At 39.2% G+C, this 20,574-nt stretch overlaps 1 protein-coding gene across 1 annotated transcript in view; it reads left to right on the top strand.

Annotated features, from left to right (window-relative positions):
• The window catches only part of WDPCP (WD repeat containing planar cell polarity effector), a 684,160-nt gene that overhangs the window by 219,965 nt on the left and 443,621 nt on the right, over window positions 1–20,574 (top strand). The window contains exon 8 of the mRNA XM_073628184.1: window positions 10,545–10,678. Coding sequence (XP_073484285.1) covers window positions 10,545–10,678 — 134 coding nt within the window. The remainder of the gene's footprint in view (window positions 1–10,544; window positions 10,679–20,574) is intronic.

The raw sequence follows: 20,574 nt of genomic DNA, 5'->3' as shown, positions 1-20,574 counted from the left end.
ACATCTAAGTCATCTTCACCCAACATCTTAGCACTAGAGACAAATTATAAAGTCCTAACTCGCTGGTACCTTGTACCCGCTAGAGTGGCAAAATATTCACCTAATACCTCAGCTCTTTGTTTTCGAGGATGCCCAGAAATAGGCACACATTTACACATATGGTGGACGTGCCCAGTAATCCAAACCTTCTGGAAGGAAGTCTTCGTGATTGCATCTAAAATATTTAAAAAAATAATACAACCAGATCCATATATAACTTTACTTAATCTAAAACCGGAATGGTTAACACTCTCTCAATTCAAACTTATGATCCAACTAATAACGGCTGCAAAACAAACAGTGGCCAAGGCATGGAAATCTCCTACATTGGTACTAGCAGAAACAATTCACAGAATGAATAATACAATGTCCCATGCTAAGATGGTAGCCATCGATCAAAATCAAATTCCAAAATTTGAAAAACTTTGGCATCCTTGGATAAAACAACAGTTCCTGTCAAACTTCAATGACTCTGTCCTGTTGCCACGGTAACAGATTAAATGACTTACAGAGACACCCATTCTAAGGCTTCAAAGGGAACTAAAAAGAATAATAAACTGACGAGCGGGACAACCTTGTGGACCATACCTCTACCTTTCTACCCTTTTTCTTCTTTCTCTTTCCTTTTCTCCACCTTACGATTAAAGCTCATTATCAGAATTTATTTGACCTATATACACTCTACCTGTAAACAATATGTATAGTAGGTATAAATCATTTAAATACCTACAAAAGTAACTAAGGAAATTACATATATCTTTAATTTAGGTTTACGTGAACCCAATGTTTAATATTTGAAATTTCATGATATTTACCTATATAAACCCTACTGTAAAACAATGAGCTTACTTTATAGATCCTTGTAAACTTACTTTATGTATCTTTATAATATTGTATACTCAATAAACTTCTTTTGACAAGGAAAAGTATAAGAAGAGTCCATCTCATATGCAAAGGAATAATGAAGTTTTGGAATAGAGAAATATATAAAGAATTTTTAGAAGACAAATATGTTCAGAGAACTATTACTTTCAGAAAGGAACTAAACAGTGTGTCAATAAGTGGAAGAAGACCTAATTATTTAAAATATGTTTTTGTCAATATGTTTTTTCATACGTTTTTATATCCTTTGGGTGAGATAACCTCCGCCAGCGGCGGCTGCTCATAAGGGGTGCAGGGGCACTGCCCCCTAGTCCATGCGCCCTGCCCCTAATCTCTATGCAGGGTGCCGGACGCATGGATTTCAATGTTTTTTGTTTTTTTTGAAGCACATGATTAGAGCCTGAGGCTCTAAAAAAGGGTTGGCTCGGGGTGCACACCCACTTGTGTGACATTAGCAAATTAATATTCGCTAATGTGCTGTAGCTCAGTTTCAGGGTCTTGGTAATCTTTTTATAGCCTAGGCCATCTTTATGTAGAGCAACAATTCTTTTTTTCAGATTCTCAGAGAGTTCTTTGCCATGAAGTGCCATGTTAATCTTCCAGTGACCAGTATGAGTGAGAGCGATAACACCAAATTTAACACATCTGTCTGCTCTGAAAATAGCACAATAAAGATCAACTGTGTATGTGATTTCGCGCAAAACCTCTAAATGAACTAACTAATTAGTAGACAGATGAGAAAATAAATGCATTTGGTGATAATATAACAAAATTATAAATCCCCCCATTAATAACAATGATCTTATATAGAGTTTGACCATGGGTGAATGAAACGTGACTCCAGTGCTGATCAATCAAGTGAAATAAATGAATAAATAATAAATAATATAAATAAAAATGTGACTTCAAAAGTGCAAGTGCGTTGATAGGAGATCTGGTGACTTTCGTGGTGTTGGATACCCACTAGGGGCTCCCAGAACTCTCACCTTGTTGACACAATAAAAGTGCCTTTATGAATCCATTGGGAACTGTGTTCGTTCCGGTCCGATCGATGCTGTTGTTCTGATGCGTCTATGGGGAGGAGGCGCTCCCTCCGGTATATGGACTCCACATAGGGGATAATCAAAAAGAGGGCACTCCAATAGGGTAATAACATTATAGACAAAGATTTTTATTAAAAATATTTGCTTACATAAAAGTAGACGAAATAGCGTTGAAACAGCAGTACAAACAGCGTGATTTCAATCCCCGCTACGTCACTTCCGGTCCGCGCTGTTGTGTATCCGGTTACGTCCTACGCGTTACGTCATGTCACATGACTTCCTCAGGGCACCGGATTGGCTATTGCCATTGTGTATTTATATAGTAGGGACAGGAAGTGTGCTCATCGCCATTTTGTTGTAGACCAAATGTGTGCTGGTTCAGCGGCCATCATATGGAGGATAACCTCGCTGGTGCTTTGTAAATAAAGTTTCCTTGTATTCATACAAAACCGTAAAAAAAGTTCAGCTAAGATGTTTATGTTTAGAAATATCTATGTTAGTAATAGTGGTGTTTAACGAATCAATGACCGCTCAACCTGCGATCATACGTATTGGTTCATCTATAATTAATAATACTTGTAAAATACGTGTTACAAATGTTTACACCCCGTGATGTGGCTAACTAAAGCAGGTTAGAAAAACGCTAAAAAGACCGCTAAGAATTAAAATCAGTTAAAAAATTATTTTTAATGTAAAGATAAAAAATAAATATAGTAAAAAATTAAAAAATATGATATTTTATATAATTATGATGTATAAAAAACCCCCAAGATCCATAATGGAGCTAAATCATTTGATAATAGGAATCGGTAAAATATTGATATCATTATGCACATCGGAAGTGATATACTGGGTTTACATAAATAGGGATAGAGAATAACTAGAAATCACTTATAAAACAGTTTAAGTCGAATTCTATATTTAACCCTTCAGGTGCTAGTGTCTTAATTTTGTGTATCCACTTAGACTCATTCTGACTGAGTGTTCTAATTTTGTGGTCCCCTCTCCATGATCTGTTATATTTCTCAATGCCCCAAAATAACAGTCCCGTGGGGTCTTTGTTATGTACCAGCGCAAAGTGCTTGGATACATTATGTTTTGTGCATCCTTTTATGATATTTTCAATGTGTTCTTTGATTCTAATTTTTAGTGCTCTCTTAGTCCTCCCTACATACTGTAAGTTACAGGAACATTGTAAAATGTACACTACCCCTTCTGTATAGCAATTAATAAAATCTTTTATTGGGTAGGTATTTCCTGTACTAGTTGCCTTAAACTCGTGTCTTTTGCCTTGGAATTTTTTTGCATGTGTACATGCATAACAGTATTTGCAGGGATAGAACCATTTGCCATTGAAGAATGAAAATTTGTTTTTAGGAAGTGGTTCGACCACATTTTTGACAATAATATCCCTCAAGGTAGGGGCTCTTTTATAAATAATCGGTGGTTTCTCTGGTAATATTTTTTGTAGATGTTTGTCTTCCTTTAAAATATGCCAGTGTCTCCGAATTATCTTTTCTATGTCTTTAAATTGGACATTGAAATCCAGGATTAAACTTGGTGCTTCTGGAAATGGTTGTGCTTTCTTAGATGTGTGAATCATTTGTTTCCTATTCATTGTTTGGATCAATTGGATATCTCTTTTGATTTGTGCTTCTTCATACCCTTTATTAACAAATCTCTGTCCAATCAGGTTGGCCTGGGCCTCGAAATCTATATTTTTAGTGCAATTGCGTCTGATTCTTGTGAGTTGGCCTCTCGAAATATTGTATAGCCAGGGTTTGTGGTGGCAGCTTGTTATGGGTAGGTAGCTGTTTCTTGACACTTCCTTAAAGTGGGTTTTCGTTATTAATAGATCTTCTTCAATAGTAATTTCTAAATCAAGAAATTCTATTTTTTTGGCATCTATGTTCCAGGTCAGCCAAAAAAAAAAAATAGAATTTCTTGATTTAGAAATGACTATTGAAGAAGATCTATTAATAACGAAAACCCACTTTAAGGAAATGTCAAGAAACCGCTACCTACCCATAACAAGCTGCCACCACAAACCCTGGCTATACAATATTCCGAGAGGCCAACTCGTAAGAATCAGACGCAATTGCACTAAAGATATAGATTTCGAGGCCCAGGCCAACCTGATTGGACAGAGATTTGTTAATAAAACGTATGAAGAAGCACAAATCAAAAGAGATATCCAATTGATCCAAACAATGAATAGGAAACAAATGATTCACACACCTAAGAAAGCACAACCATTTCCAGAAGCACTAAGTTTAATCCTGGATTTCAATGTCCAATTTAAAGACATAGAAAAGATAATTCGGAGACACTGGCATATTTTAAAGGAAGACAAACATCTACAAAAAATATTACCAGAGAAACCACCGATTATTTATAAAAGAGCCCCTACCTTGAGGGATATTATTGTCAAAAATGTGGTCGAACCACCTCCTAAAAACAAATTTTCATTCTTCAATGGCAAAGGGTTCTATCCCTGCAAATACTGTTATGCATGTACACATGCAAAAAAATTCCAAGGCAAAAGACACGAGTTTAAGGCAACTAGTACAGGAAATACCTACCCAATAAAAGATTTTATTAATTGCTATACAGAAGGGGTAGTGTACATTTTACAATGTTCCTGTAACTTACAGTATGTAGGGAGGACTAAGAGAGCACTAAAAATTAGAATCAAAGAACACATTGAAAATATCATAAAAGGATGCACAAAACATAATGTATCCAAGCACTTTGCGCTGGTACATAACAAAGACCCCACGGGACTGTTATTTTGGGGCATTGAGAAATATAACAGATCATGGAGAGGGGACCACAAAATTAGAACACTCAGTCAGAATGAGTCTAAGTGGATACACAAAATTAAGACACTAGCACCTGAAGGGTTAAATATAGAATTTGACTTAAACTGCTTTATAAGTGATTTCTAGTTATTCTCTATCCCTATTTATGTAAACCCAGTATATCACTTCCAGTGTGCATAATGATATCAATATTTTACCGATTCCTATTATCAAATGATTTAGCTCCATTATGGATCTTGGGGGTTTTTTATATATCATAATTATATAAAATATCATATTTTTTAATTTTTTACTATTTTTATTTTTTATCTTTACATTAAAAATAATTTTTTTAACTGATTTTAATTCTTAGCGGTCTTTTTAGCGTTTTTCTAACCTGCTTTAGTTAGCCACATCACGGGGTGTAAACATTTGTAACACGTATTTTACAAGTATTATTAATTATAGATGAACCAATACGTATGATCGCAGGTTGAGCGGTCATTGATTCGTTAAACACCACTATTACTAACATAGATATTTCTAAACATAAACATCTTAGCTGAACTTTTTTTACGGTTTTGTATGAATACAAGGAAACTTTATTTACAAAGCACCAGCGAGGTTATCCTCCATATGATGGCCGCTGAACCAGCACACATTTGGTCTACAACAAAATGGCGATGAGCACACTTCCTGTCCCTACTATATAAATACACAATGGCAATAGCCAATCCGGTGCCCTGAGGAAGTCATGTGATATGACGTAACGCGTAGGACGTAACCGGATACACAACAGCGCGGACCGGAAGTGACGTAGCGCGGATTGAAATCACGCTGTTTGTACTGCTGTTTCAACGCTACTTCGTCTACTTTTATGTAAGCAAATATTTTTAATAAAAATCTTTGGCTATAACGTTATTACCCTATTGGAGTGCCCTCCTTTTGATTATCCCCTATGTGGAGTCCATATACCGGAGGGAGCACCTCCTCCCCATAGACACATCAGAACAACAGCATCGATCGGACCGGAACGAGCACAGTACCCTAGGGATTCATAAAGGCACTTTTATTGTGTCAACAAGGTGAGAGTTCTGGGAGCCCCTAGTGGGTATCCAACACCACGAAAGTCACCAGATCTCCTATCAACGCACTTGCACTTTTGAAGTCACATTTTTATTTATATTATTTATTCATTTAATTCACTTGATTGATCAGCACTGGAGTCACGTTTCATTCACCCATGGTCAAACTCTATATAAGATCATTGTTATTAATGGGGGATTTATAATTTTGTTATATTATCACCAAATGCATTTATTTTCTCATCTGTCTACTAATTAGTTAGTTCATTTAGAGGCTTTGCGCGAAATCACATACACAGTTGATCTTTATTGTGCTATTTTCAGTTCATAGGTAGTGAGTGGTGTTCGCTATTTTTGATTTTGCAGCATTACACACATAATTGTTACACGGTTTCACTGTAGTAGCGCAGAAGTCTATCTTAGGATATTTCACATCTGTCTGCTCCTCATTCACACCTGAGACCTTGTAACACTAACAAGTCACATGACACCGTGGGAGGGAAAATGGCTAGTTGGGCCCAATTTGGAAATTTTTTACTTAGGGGTGTACTCACTTTTGTTGCCAGCAGTTTAGACATTAATGGCTGTGTGTTGAGTTATTTTGAGGGGACAGCAAATTTACATTGTTATACAAGCTGTACACTCACTACTTTACATTGTAGCAAAGTATCATTTCTTCAGTGTTGTCACATGAAAAGATATAATAAAATATTTGCAAAAATGGGAGGGGTGTACACACTTTTGTGAGATACTGTAGGTCCCAACCCTCGATTTTCTGATTGTGTGTAAGGAGCTTTAGAAAATGATTGTGGACATTAGGTAGACCTGCACCACTTCCCTTCCTTTCTACATCAGGGGTGAAGCTGTTGAGCTTGGTCTTTGCTTTAAATATTTGGGAGTGAAATGTGCTGGCCTTGGTACTTCAGTCCTTATATTGTTTACCTCTCTGCTATAGAATAATGCTTTCCTTGGGAAAAACTGGCACTACATCGGGTGGTAAAGACTGCTCAGAAGATTACTGGCAGGCATCGTCTCACCAGCAATAATATTTACAACAGCGTGTGTAAAAACACATATAAAATAAGCCGGCAAGTTTAAAAACAAAGGCGAACGTGTGTTTTTATGGCGGATGTTTGTTTCCGCCTGCTTTACCTGGAGCAATAAAGGCTTTTTTTATTCATTCTACTACACCATTGGAGTCGACCAATGAGTGTTTTTTTTAGATTGGAATTTCGGTTCTGCCTGTTTTGGAACATCACTGAAGTTCGAGGCTACAGAGGCACAGGAGGCTCATCTGTCCCTGCAGAGGGCTGTATCTGCTTGCGAGAAAGACCTTGCTCTTTAGGGGGTCCACCATCTCTGGTAAGGGCATAGACATACCAATTGGGACTCACCTCCAACCGGGGATCCTCTCCACACCCTCTCTCCTCCTTTTTTCCCTTCCGGGTTAAAGTTGATGGACTTTGTACGCCTGGCTTCTTTCATTGGGCCTGTTTCTCTTCATTAAGTTTTTTATTTTTGAACTATGTATGGACTCATTTTTTACATCCCATCAGTGTTCTGTATGATCTGTGTATGAAATCAATTCACTTTCCTTTTCACTTGCCACTTCTTCATATGTACTTTTAGTATCACCTTTTTTCAAATGTCATTTTTACTATAAGCGCACTTATATTTTTTAATATTATGATAAATATCCCACATTTTTTTCAAAAAAACAAATTTTTTCCTCAGTTTAGGCCAATATGTATTCTTCTACATATTTTTGGTAAAAAAAAAATCACAATAAGCGTATATTGATTGGTTTGCGCAAAACTTATAGTGTCTACAAAATAGGGGATAGATTTATGGCATTTTTATTATCTTTTTTTTTTTTTTACTAGTAATGGTGGCGATCTGCAATTTTTATCGGGATTGCGATGGACAAATTGGACACTTTTGACACATTTTTGGGACCATTGACAATTATATAGCGATCAGAGCTATAAAAATGTACTGATTACTGTATAAATGTCACTGGCAGGGAAGGGGTTAACACTAGGGGCGATTAAGGGGTTAACTGTGTTCCCTATGTGTGTTCTAACTGTGGGGGGAGGGGACTGTCTAGGAGGAAAGAGAGATCTGTATTCATACTTAGTATGAACACACAATCTGTCTCTACTCTCCTGAAAGAACGGGGATTTGTGTGTGTCACGAGCGATCGCGGGTACCTGGCGGTCATCGTGCCTGTTGGGCACTTACATCAGCTCCAGGCACACGCAGCAGGCACGTGCGCCTCTAGTGGCCAAAAGTCGAAGCGACGTAAGGTAATGTCGATTTGCCCAGCTGAGCCAACCTGCCACAGTAAAACTGCGGCGGCTGGTCCGGAAGTGGTTAAAGAGAAACTGCAGTCTGCTCACATAATTTGTAATAAAAACATCTTTGCCATTCTGAAGCTTCCCTCCAACAACTTTGCATATTATTTTATATATACTCTGATTCAGTACTTGCCAAATATGTGGCAGAAATCTCCCTCCACTAAGTCTGGCTGCATCCATTTTAACTGTGGGCAGCTGAAGCTGCTGCCTGTTCACCTCCTGGATTTACAGAGGCACACCTCGAGCTCTGCAGCCCTGCAGCTCTCATTAGCCCTCTTATGACTTATCCCCCCTTCCTGGCAAACTCTCACAAGAGTGAGAGAGAGAGCTGTGCATGATGTCATAAGCCTAGGCTTTTTACCTGACAAGAAAAAGGAAGTGGGCTGTATATATGGGCGGCACAGTGGCGCAGTGGGTAGCACTCTCGCCTAGCAGTAAGAAGGGTCGCTGGTTCGAATCCCGACCACGACACTACCTGCCTGGAGTTTGCATGTTCTCCCTGTGTCTGCGTGGGTTTCCTCCGGGTACTCCGGTTTCCTCCCACACTCCAAAGACATGCTGGTAGGTTAATTGGATCCTGTCTAAATTGGCCCTAGTATAGGTATGAATGTGAGTTAGGGACCTTAGATTGTAAGCTCCTTGAGGGTATAGGGACTGATGTGAATGTATAATATATATATGTAAAGCGCTGCGTAAATTGACGGCGCTATATAAGTACCTGAAATAAATAAATAAATAAGGTATTTACTGGCAAAAAAAAATTTTTTTTAAACAACAAGGGTAGAGGATTTAATAGATGCAAAGTTTAAAAAATGGCTGAAGGTCATATGTGTTGGTAGCATTTGCACTTTATGCTTAATGCACTTTGAGCTGTGATATTATTGTATTGCAGCGTTTGATATATAACAGGTAAAAATGACCCTATTTCCATACAGCATTAAACACTGCAGCAGCAACTCTCCTGTGAGACACACACAGCACCAAAGTATTTATTCCCTTAGAGAGTTGCGCTTAATATTGTGATTGAAAATAAAAAGGAATAAAAAAGAAGAAAAAAGTCCAAAGTAGTGAAACAGTCCTTTATATGGTAAGTGCATCATCCATCACCAGAAGACGTGCGTGATCTGCCTCCACCTTACAAAGTGCCTGCTTACCAGCTAGTAATGACGACCTATTACAGAAGGTCAATCTCGCATGTGGCTCAAAAACCCAGCCAAGGTCTTTATTCATCCAGGGGGACTTTAAATCGAAGTGGAGAAAATCCGCCACTTTAAGAAGACTCAGTCATAGGAGATCACAACCCCGATCGTTCGGGGGAATAACAGAACGGCGGTCTGCCTAAATGAACAAGGCAGACCGTCGTTGTGTCACAGAGGAAGAGAGAGATCTGTGATTCCTACTAATCAGGAACCTCGATCTCTCACTTTGTCTAGTGTCCACATCCCCCACACAGTTAGAAAGCACACATAGGGAACACATTTAAACAGAATGGTTTGGTACATCCAACCAGCAGATGGGGCTCTGATCTCCTTTTCATAAAATTGTTTTTTACAGCTTTCAGCTGTGCTGAAAGAAGCAACTCTTTATAGAACACTAACGAGCCATCACAGCAAAGACTCAGTAGGAGGTTTCTGTCAGACAAAGAGAACTGCAAAGTAAGCTTTGTTGGCTTCCCTGTCTTTTTAGCCAACTCATAATACTTTAGTAATAATTTTTCATGTATTCAATATTTATTTGTAAAAAAAAAAAGTATTTCATAAACAGTTTTAAAACTTATAAACTAAAATGATATATAGAATAAAAAAATAAGACTGACCCTAAACCTTTATAGTTTCATATTAAAGTTCTGTCTGTTAAGTGAACCTTCCTTTGCCACGTATGTGCAAAAGACCATTTCACTATAAGCCCGTTCTTGCTTGAGTGTCTTTTGTCACAGTGTATGACTTGATTTGGACTAGTCTGAGGTTGGTGAAAACCCACAGAGCTTGAAAGCTGGTTCATTCTGGCTGGTCCCTGACACGTACAAGAGAGTGGAAATGGCATCTGAAGTGCACTGCTGGAAATAGCCTTAGACAATGGGAAACCATGGGCAGATAAAACATGTGTGATATGAAAGATAGCTTTGCATAATGTAATTTAGTATTTCCTGTGAATCCTGCATGAGCTTTGTTTCTCATTTCTAGGAGGATGACACAGCATTGTACTTAGGAGATTACAAAAGTAATATTTAAAGCATTGGCTTGTAGAATTGTCTTTGTGTTGATCTGCAGTCATTTGTTTTGGTAGCAGAATGCAGTCACACCAGGGTAACACTTTCTTATCCTCTTTGTGTTCCAGCTGTATTCACAGATACTTTCATCATTGTTTCATTTCTGAAGGAAAACAAACTTTGTTTCATCCAGTTTACTAAAAAGACTGCTTCCCCAGATATAAACAAACACTTGGAAAAACTCTCCTCTCTGGATATGAAGGTACATTTTACTTTTTTTAAAGAATGACTTTTGTCCCAGCAGCTTGTAAGATAGATATGTGTATTCCATAAAGTTATGTTAGGCCCATTTCACACGGGCACCTGCACTAAGCAGAATCCGTTTGCTCAGCAGGGGATCTCTCTGTTGATCCCTGCTGATCAGGCGGAAGACAGGTCCATGTCCGCTCTGCATAGCTCTCCGTCCGCTCTCCTCTATGGAGCAATAGGATGGAAACTGACCGCCTGTCTGTTTCCATCCAATGTCATCCAATCCGCCGGACGAATGGGAAATAGGACCACCATCTGTCTGTTTTTGTCGGGCAGAACCAGATCGGATGGCTGCGGGTGTCGGTGGACATGTGTCCATCAACATCCGCCGCTCCATAGAAGAGCCTAGAGGATCTGATCAGGTCCGCCTGAAAAACTGACCGATGGACCTGATCAGACAGCCCGTGTGAAAGGGGCTTTAAGAGCCTAATCTCTTTGCGGTATCAGAAAAATGATTGTCAGACACTTGAAACCTCAACTTCTAAAATTAGAGAGCCCCTCAGTGATTGGCAGGGATCCCCTCTCTGTCTAGAATGAACCCTTACACCTTACACATCGCCACGCAGGCTGGATTGAGAACAGTAATTCTGGGGCTAGTATTCACAGTTAACGCTAAGCTGATGACCTGTAGGGACTTTTAAAGTGTCACCTATAGAAAATTTAGGGTGCCGAAGTTCATCATCATTTCAAGACTTAACATGTTTGGTAGCTATTTACTCAGCACAACCTCATCTTGTATATTTCACAAAAAAAATGGGTAATGTATTGTATTTGTGTTCCCTAAAACTAAAGTGGTATTCCGGGATATACCCAACTAATCTTAAAACTGCTTCCTCCCCCCTCTTAACTCCTATACTAACGAACCTATTTTGAGGCTAATCCTGTCCAATCACGTAATCTGTGTCAGCTAGTGGCGGCTTCAGGGGAGAGGAGGGAATGCCAACAATCAATGGGTTGTAGTAAACCTATGTGTGACATCACCAATAAGGTATTCTATCCATTGTCGAGCACTGTCTCCCCTCCGCTGAAGCCGGCCGCTGCCTGACACAGGGTAGATCACATGACTAGAGCTGCCCAAAAAAAGCTGCCTGAAAACAGCTAAGCATACACATCTTTCTTCCACAGGTTAGTTAATATAAGTATTAAGGGTGGGGAGGGAGCAGTTTTAACAGTAGTTAGATAATTCCTGGAATTCTACTTTAACTTGAATGTATACTTTACTGAAAATTTGTACTTGATAAATTATTGTATTAGTATCATGTAACATAAAAATTTGGAATTATTATTATTTTATTCTCCAAGGTCTTTGCTTTTAGATAATAAAAATTGTTTAAGTGTTTCAGGGCCAAAACAAGTTTTTAAACATGTTTGCAAAAAAACACAAAAAAGCCTTTGACAGTGAAAACAATAGTCCGCAGACTTTACCCTATTTCTCAACAGAACTTCAGGAAAATAGTTTGTCTTGGGCTGCATTCGCACCTGAGCACAGTGATTTTAAGATATTTTGTTATTTAAACGGTAACTCCACTTTCATGAGGAAAAAAATAGCAAATAAAGAAAAAAATAATATAACGTATGCAATTGCGACACGATTCATATTGTAATTGAATATTAATAAAAATTACCTTTCCTTTTCAATCTGCAGCTCTGTCATTTTCTGGAAATGCAATGCAATATGGCTACCTGGAGGTAGGTGTTCTGTACACAGAATGTGTACAGAACGCCCCCCAGAAACATTATTTACTGCTTGTGTGATTGGCTCACTGATTTTCCAGGAAGTCAGATTTTAGACATCCCCTGCAAAAAAAATTAAATTTTTGGTGAGATACTCCCAATAGGAAATCACGTCCAAAGGGATGCAGGCCCAGCAGCTTTCCTCATTAGTGCCCTGCAGGTGCTGCAGCTAAATGGTAATTATGAAAACACTCCATTAGACTCACTTTCCCAAATAGACACAAACAAACACACAGTGATTTCTTCATAATGACAAAAGGTAGGAATCTGCAACAAAGTTTGTTAAAATTCTTGCAATGCACATAGATCACCCAGAGGGGGAATGTTTTTTTCTCAACAAAAGTGGAGTTACTCTTTAAGCTTTTCTGCACGCATATACAAACATTTTAGAAGCTTATTTCAAGCATTTTACACGTGTTTTCAAGATTCAGGCGTTTTTGTTTTAGCCAGCACTGGAGGGGGAGACCAGTTCTTACAGGCTAAAAACACCTGTGATACTCCTGAAAAATGTAAAAGATAGTCCAGCTCTTTTCATATATTATATGTAAGTAAACTAAAATACTGTAACTCTCGCAAAGTGTGAAATGCCTAAAATAAATAAATAAAATTTGTATAAATATCATCCTTTCCATAAGTGCTAAAGTGCTTCATACAAAAAAAAAAATATACATAATTCATAAAGTGTATTTCATCAAGTGCCTTGAATATACAGTATCTTAACATTTCCATAAAATGCTAACGTGCTACATGCAGATACAAATTGCCAAATTCATACAATCCACATCAAAACATGCTTCCTTTGTGTCAAATGCAATATCATGCAAAATAGAACAAAATACTATGCTTAATAAAAAAAAAAAAAATTTTCAAAGTCCATCATAAACAGTGATAAAAATCTTCACAGCAATCTGCACACAGTGATGCAAATGCTTTCAAACACTCCACGACAATTCACTTCCAGTGCTTGCCCAAGTGTCCACTCCACCACTACAAAGGTATTTGGATGTGCCCTCACCTTTTCAGGTTGACCTTTAGGTAAGTGTGAGGTCAGAGATAGCTTAAGGTTAATATAGCAAGGCACTCCCAACAGCAGCCTTGAACCTCCACTCCCCCTGGTTTGTTTCACTCTTCCATTCTCCCAAGGGTTAATGGCTCTCTCAACAGCTCCTTTGAACAGCAACTCTCCCTGGCTTCTTTCTCTTCTCCATTCTTCCTAGGATTAATGCTCATGAAAAGAAAAAAGGTGCTAATAGTGTAATAAGCCTTTCTCAATTTTTTCAACACAGATGAACCCTTGAAAAAACTTTCTGGTCTCAGGGAACCCCTGCTAATAATTAAGACCTAAGTTAAACCTGGATGGCTAAATTTGAGCGTAAAAAGGCACATTAAAAAAACAGCTGTCCTTTAGCCCCTTCCCTGCCAGGTCCGTACTGCATGCGGACCTACAGCACTAGTTCCAGCTGGCCAGGTCCGTACGCAGTACGACCCTACATTCATTCTCTGTCATAAGCACATGGTCACTCTCCACCTCTCATCCACTGCTTCCTCTTCTCCTGCACTGCCTCAAAAGCCTGCGCTGTCCCCCCTCCCCCACTCTCCTCTGCCTACACCATCTATCCCACCCAGCACAGATCCCCACCCCCACCCCCCGCGCCTGCATAGATCTCCTTGGATCCGTTACAATTGTCAGCTCCCTCCGCTGCCACTCCCGCTGGCAATTGCACAGTTAAACTTTTTTTTTATGATGTCCGCCCCTGCTGGGACACCTTCAGTGCTCCGCTAAATCACCGATCCCCGGCGGCACCACCATGCAGCTCTGCTAGCTGGTGTTCCCTCCACCCCCTCCCACCGCCTGCAGCTGCTGCCCAGGAGATCGGTGATTGGAGTGTGTCAGGATGGAGAGCGGAGGGCTGGTAAACATTTGTTTACCAGACCCTTGTCTTTCCTGAATGAGCAAAGTGATCGATACTGGTCATTCTGTTCATTCATCACTGACACAGAGTAAACTGTGTCCGTTTGTGAATGAATAGAAGTCTCTATACAGGCTTCTATGTCATTCATTACAGTGTAGCCCAGTTTTCAGAGAAAGTCCCTTGCTCTGTCTCAAAAAGGAGACATTAGGGGTCTGCTGCGTCCCAACTGACATGAATAGGACTGCCTGCACAGGGATGCACAGAACACCTGTGCATCCCCATGCAGGTAACTCGGACCTCCATGGGTGTACGCTTTAGTATACCCCATGCAAATGAGGCCTTAGTAGGAATTTAGCAAGAATTTTGTAGGTTATGCCGTGTGTATGTGTGCAAATAGGGATTTTAGTGTTTTTTTTGTGAAAGTTTTTTTATAAACTTGCGCAAATATTGCGTGGCCTTAAAAAGTAGTACCTTTTTTTATTCTGCTGGCCATGTGCTTTCAGAAAATGTATGGTATGGGGGAATTTTACAAATTCTGAAAGTTGTAAGTGAAAAAGTAAAACCTACATATTTTTAGAGATATTTTTGCGTATGTTCGATTTCCACCATTTCGCAAAAAGGCGCAATTTAGATTATACAAGTATTTGTTGTTTATTTACTCAACACAGATTAAACTTTTATATTTAGTAAGAATTTAGCAGGAATTTTGTAACATTTGCTGTGTTTATGTCTGCTCATAATGATTTTAGTGTATTTTTATCAAAAATATTGCGCAATTATTGTGGGGCCTTAAAAATCAGTAGCACCTTCTTTTTATTCTACAGGTCATGTGCTTTCAGAAAATATATGGTTTGGGGGTCTTTTAAAAACTCTGTAAGAGAAAAATGAAAACCTCCAGATTTTTGGAGAAATTTGGATATGTACATTTTTGCGTACATTCGATTTTCACCATTTTTGCTAATAATGATTTTAGTGTACGTTCAGTGAAAATATTGCTTTGATAAACATTTGCGCAAATACAGCGGGGCCTTAAAAATCAGTAGCACCCTTTTTTATTTCTACTGGTCATGTGCTTTCAGAAAATATATGGTTTGGGGGGGGGGGGGGGGTCTTTTACAAACTCTGAAAGCTGTAAGGGAAAAATATAAAGGCAATGGAAAAATTGGTATTGAGTTGTGAAAAGGGTGCCCCAGGGCTCTGTCCTGTTTAACCTGTTCATAAATGATATAAAGGTGGGTATAAATAGTTAAATCTCAGTGTTTGCTGATGGTACAAAGCTAAGCAGGGTAATAACTTCACAATATGATATTGCAAGTTTGCAGGAAGACCTCAATAAAATGGAGGGGTGGGCAACTACATGGCAAATCAGGTTTAATATTGATAAATGTAAAGTAATACACTTGGGGGCTAAAATATGAATGCAATTTACTTGCTAGGGAGAGGGGAATCAACAATGGAAAAGGATCTGGGGGTTATAGTAGACCATAGCGTCTACTATATAGCTATAAACTATATAAAATATACTATATAGCTCAACAATAGCGTGCAATGCCAAGCTGCAGCAAGCATGGTTAGTAGCATTTTCAACTTAAACTGCGTAAGGGGTTCTTTACTATTAGAGCAGTAAGGATGTGGAACTCCATGCTCAGCAATACTCATCCATCCATACTCATCAATACTCATCCATCCATGCTCAGCCATCCATGCTCAGAAATACTCATCCATCCATCCATGCTCAGCCATCCATGCTCAGCCATACTTATCCATCCATCCATGCTCAGCCATACTTATCCATCCATCCATGCTCAGCAATACTCACCCATCCATCCATGCTCAGCAATACTCATCCATCCATCCATGCTCAGCAATACTCACCCATCCATCCATGCTCAGCAATACTCACCCATCCATCCATGCTCAGCAATACTCATCCATCCATCCATGCTCAGCAATACTAATCCCTCCATCTATACTCAGCAATACTCATCCATCCATCCATGCTCAGCCAACCATACTCAGCCATACCCAGCTATATTCAGCCATACCCAGCTATACTCAGCCATACCCAGCCATAACCAGCCATCCCATCCACACTCAGCCATACTCAGCCATACCAATCCAGCCATACTCAGCCATACCCACCCATCCACACTCAGCCATACTCAGCCATACCCACCCAGCCATCCCCAGCCATCTTATCCATACCCGGCCATACCCACCCATCCATACTCAGCCATACCCAGCCATACTCAGCCATCCACATTCATGGCTCAACCATGCTTAGTCATCCCCATCCACGGTTCATCCATGCCATATCAGTTCGCATCCATGCCTCTACAGTGCCCATCAGTATGTGTAGCCAGGCTATGTAAAAGTCTCACACAGGTGGTATCGCCATACTCAGGAGGAGTAGCAGACAATGTTTTGGGGAGTAATTTTTACTATGTACATGCTATGTGTTAGAAATATCGTATAAATGGACAACTTTGTGTAAAATAAAGTGTTTTCATTTTATTTCCACATTTACTATTAGAGCAGTAAGGATGTGGAACTCCATGCTCAGCAATACTCATCCATCCATACTCATCCATCCATCCTCAGCAATACTCATCCATCCATGCTCAGCCATCCATGCTCAGAAATACTCATCCATCCATCCATGCTCAGCCATCCATGCTCAGTCATACTTATCCATCCATCCATGCTCAGCAATACTCACCCATCCATCCATGCTCAGCAATACTCACCCATCCATCCATGCTCAGCAATACTCATCCCTCCATCTATACTCAGCAATACTCATCCATCCATCCATACCCAGCTATATTCGGCCATACCCAGCTACACTCAGCCATAACCAGCCATCCCATCCACACTCAGCCATGGCTCAACCATGCTCAGTCATCCCCATCCACGGTTCATCCATGCCATATCAGTTCGCATCCATGCCACTACAGTGCCCATCAGTATGTGTAGCCAGGCTGTGTAAAAGTCTCACACAGGTGGTATCGCCATACACAGGAGGAGTAGCAGACAATGTTTTGGGGAGTAATTTTTGCTATGTACATGCTATGTTTTAGAAATATTGTATAAATGGACAACTTTGTGTAAAAAAAAGTGTTTTCATTTTATTTCCACATTTTCCAAAAAACTTGTAGAAAAAAATGACATGTTCAAAAGACTCATCATGCCTCATAGATTATACGCTGGGGTGTTTTATTTCCAAAATGGGGTCATTTTTTGGGCGTTTCCATTGTCCTGGTGCTCCAGGGCCTTCAAAAGTGCAAGAGGTAGTCAAGAAATTAGATGTGTAATGCATGCTCCTAGAATGCCTGAAGTTGCTCCCTGCATATTGGGCCTCTGTACAGTGCCTATTTTTACCTATTTTTACCTATTTTGTTACATTACAGCCTTTAGTTCAATGTTTTTTTTAATCTGAATTATATGTGATGGATCAGAACACAATAGTCTAAGTTGGTGAAGTAAAATTAGAAAAATATACATATAAAACTATTTTTCAGAAATAAAAAAATTATAATTGGCATGTGCATATGTATTTACCCCCTTTGTTATGAAGCCCATAAAAAGCTCTGTTGCAACCAATTACCTTCAGAAGTCACATAATTAGTGAAATTATGTCCACCTGTGTGCAATCTTAGTGTCACATGAACTGTCATTACATATACGCACCTTTTGGAAAGGCCCCAGAGGCTGCAACACCTAAGCAAGATGCACCACTAACCAAACACTGCCATGAAGTCCAAGGAACTCTCCAAACAAGTAAGGGACAATGTTGTTGAGAAGTACAAGTCAAGGTTGGGTTATAAAAAGGTGGCTCTACAAAGTATTGACTTTAGGGGGGTGAATAGTTATGCACATTGACTTTTTCTGTTATTTTGTCCTATTTGTTGTTTGCTTCACAATAAAAAAAAAATCTTCAAATTTGTTGGCATGTTCTGTAAATTAAATGATGCAAATCCTCAAACAATCCATGTTAATTCCAGATTGTGAGGGAACAGAATATGAAAAATGCCAAGGGGGGTGAATACTTTTGCAAGGCACTGTATGTGGCCACGCTGTGTAAAAGTCTCACACATGTGGTATTGCCATACTCAGGAGGAGTAGTAGAATGTATTTTGTGGTGTAATTTGTGGTATGCAAATGCTGTGTGAGAAATAACCTGATAATATGACAATTTTATGAAAAAAAAAAAAAAAAATCTTGATTTTGCAAAGAATTGTGGGGAAAAAAATACAGCTTCAAAAAACTCACCATGTCTCTTTCTAAGTACCTTGGAATGTCTACTTTCCAAAAAGGGGTCATTTGGGGGGTATTTGTACTGTCCTGGCTTATTAGGGTCTCAAGAAATGAGTACTTCAGGTGTGATCAATTTTTAGTGATTGGCACCATAGCTTGTGGACTCTATAACTTTCACATAGACCAAATAATATACACCGATTTGGATTATTTTTACAAAGATATGTAGCAGTATAAATTTTAGCCAAAATTTATGAAGAAAAATTGCTAATTTGCTAAATTTTAACAGAAACAAAGAAAATTTTTTTTTTTTTTACAGAATTTTCGGTTGTTTTTCAATTATAGCGCAAAACATAAAAACCCAGCGGTGATTAAATACCACCGAAAGAAAGCTCTATTTGTGTGAAAAAAAGGACAAAAATTTCATATGGGTACAGTGTTGCATGACTGAGTAATTGTCTTTCAAAGTGTGAGAGCACTGAAAGCTGAAAATTGGTCCGGTTAGGAAGGGGGTTTAAGTGCCCAGTGGTCAAGTGGTTTACTGAATGGTATTGTTAGGTCACCAACTTGGCAATCCTATTTGCCAAGGGTGCCTGAATGGTAAGACTGGGTGTCCAACCTGTGGCCCTCCAGCTGTTGTGGAACTAAAAGTCCCATGTGGCAGTGCAAAGCTAGTCCCTAGGCATTGCAAGGTTAAGGGCTTGTTCACACCATACGTGCATGAAAACTGATGGGATCTGGAAAATGCGCAGATTTCACTTGTAGAGATGTCAGTTTATCAGTTGCACATCAGTTTTCATGCACGTTGACATCAGTTTTCATGCGTGTTAGTTATGTGCCCTGCTCACAGGGTACATAGAGAACCATTGTTTTTTGTCACTTGCAGAACACGTGCAGAAAAACTGACGTCTCTGCACCATAGTGTGAATGAGGCCTAAGGCTCATGGTGCAGAGATGTCAGTTTTTCTGCACGTACCCCATTCACACCACACCGTGCAGATTTTTTCTGCGCAGTAATCTGCGACGACATCAACATTGGTGCGAATAGAGCACATAACCGACGCGCATGAAAACTGATGTCCATGTGCATGTAAACTGATGTGAAACTGATGTAAACTGATGTCTCTGCAAATTAAATCTGCATGGTTTTCCCATTAGTTCCCATCAGCACTTATGGTGTGAACAAGCCCTAACAGTTGCAAGCATGGCTCCCAAAGACAGAGGCATGATGGGACTTGTAGTTTTGCAACAGCTGGAGGGCCGCAAGTTGGACACCCAACAATCATATAAATATTTTTCAGGTAAAACAGCTCTCTGTGTTTGCCTTGAGTTCAGCTTTATATAAAGGCCTATATTTCCATGTTTGGAACTTCTAGTTCACAAATACGTATTTCAACTACATTTGCCTGAAAAAGCCGGGGAGCTTCATGTTACCTGTTTTTGTGTTACAGAATTGTCTGGAGAGAAAGTTAACAGGTTTCTGGTGAAATTTATGACATTGTAACTAATCATAACAAGAACACAACACTGGTCAGCTGATGGCTTGCATCTTCTCTTAAAAGTAATTATTTGTTAAAAATAGATCTAACCTAGGTGAATTAAAAATCATTGCTAGAGTAAAATAAACCAACTCTCCTACTACCTGATTGGGAGGACTTACACTAGAAATATTGTGCCATCTTCTCCTGTGCCAGTTTGCAGGTAATGTGTTTCTTGGTATCAGGTGCTTTGCATCTGCAGAGCTGTTTGGAGCACATGATTAATTTAGGTCTCACTATATTACATTTGATTTTGCCTGGAATGAAAAACTGTCTGCAAGCAAGAGATGAGAGTATCTCATCCATTTTTGAGGCTGTTTCAGTTCAAGACCCCTATTCCATATTGACTTGTACGTTCAGCATAGCTGTCCACCGCGAAGTTAGCTGTAATGTAAAAAATGCACGGA

Source organism: Aquarana catesbeiana, linkage group LG04 (assembly GCF_042186555.1).
Source record: "Aquarana catesbeiana isolate 2022-GZ linkage group LG04, ASM4218655v1, whole genome shotgun sequence".
NCBI lineage: Eukaryota > Metazoa > Chordata > Amphibia > Anura > Ranidae > Aquarana > Aquarana catesbeiana.
The sequence above is the reverse complement of the archived record's forward strand: the minus strand, read 5'-3'. Positions and strand labels throughout refer to the sequence as shown.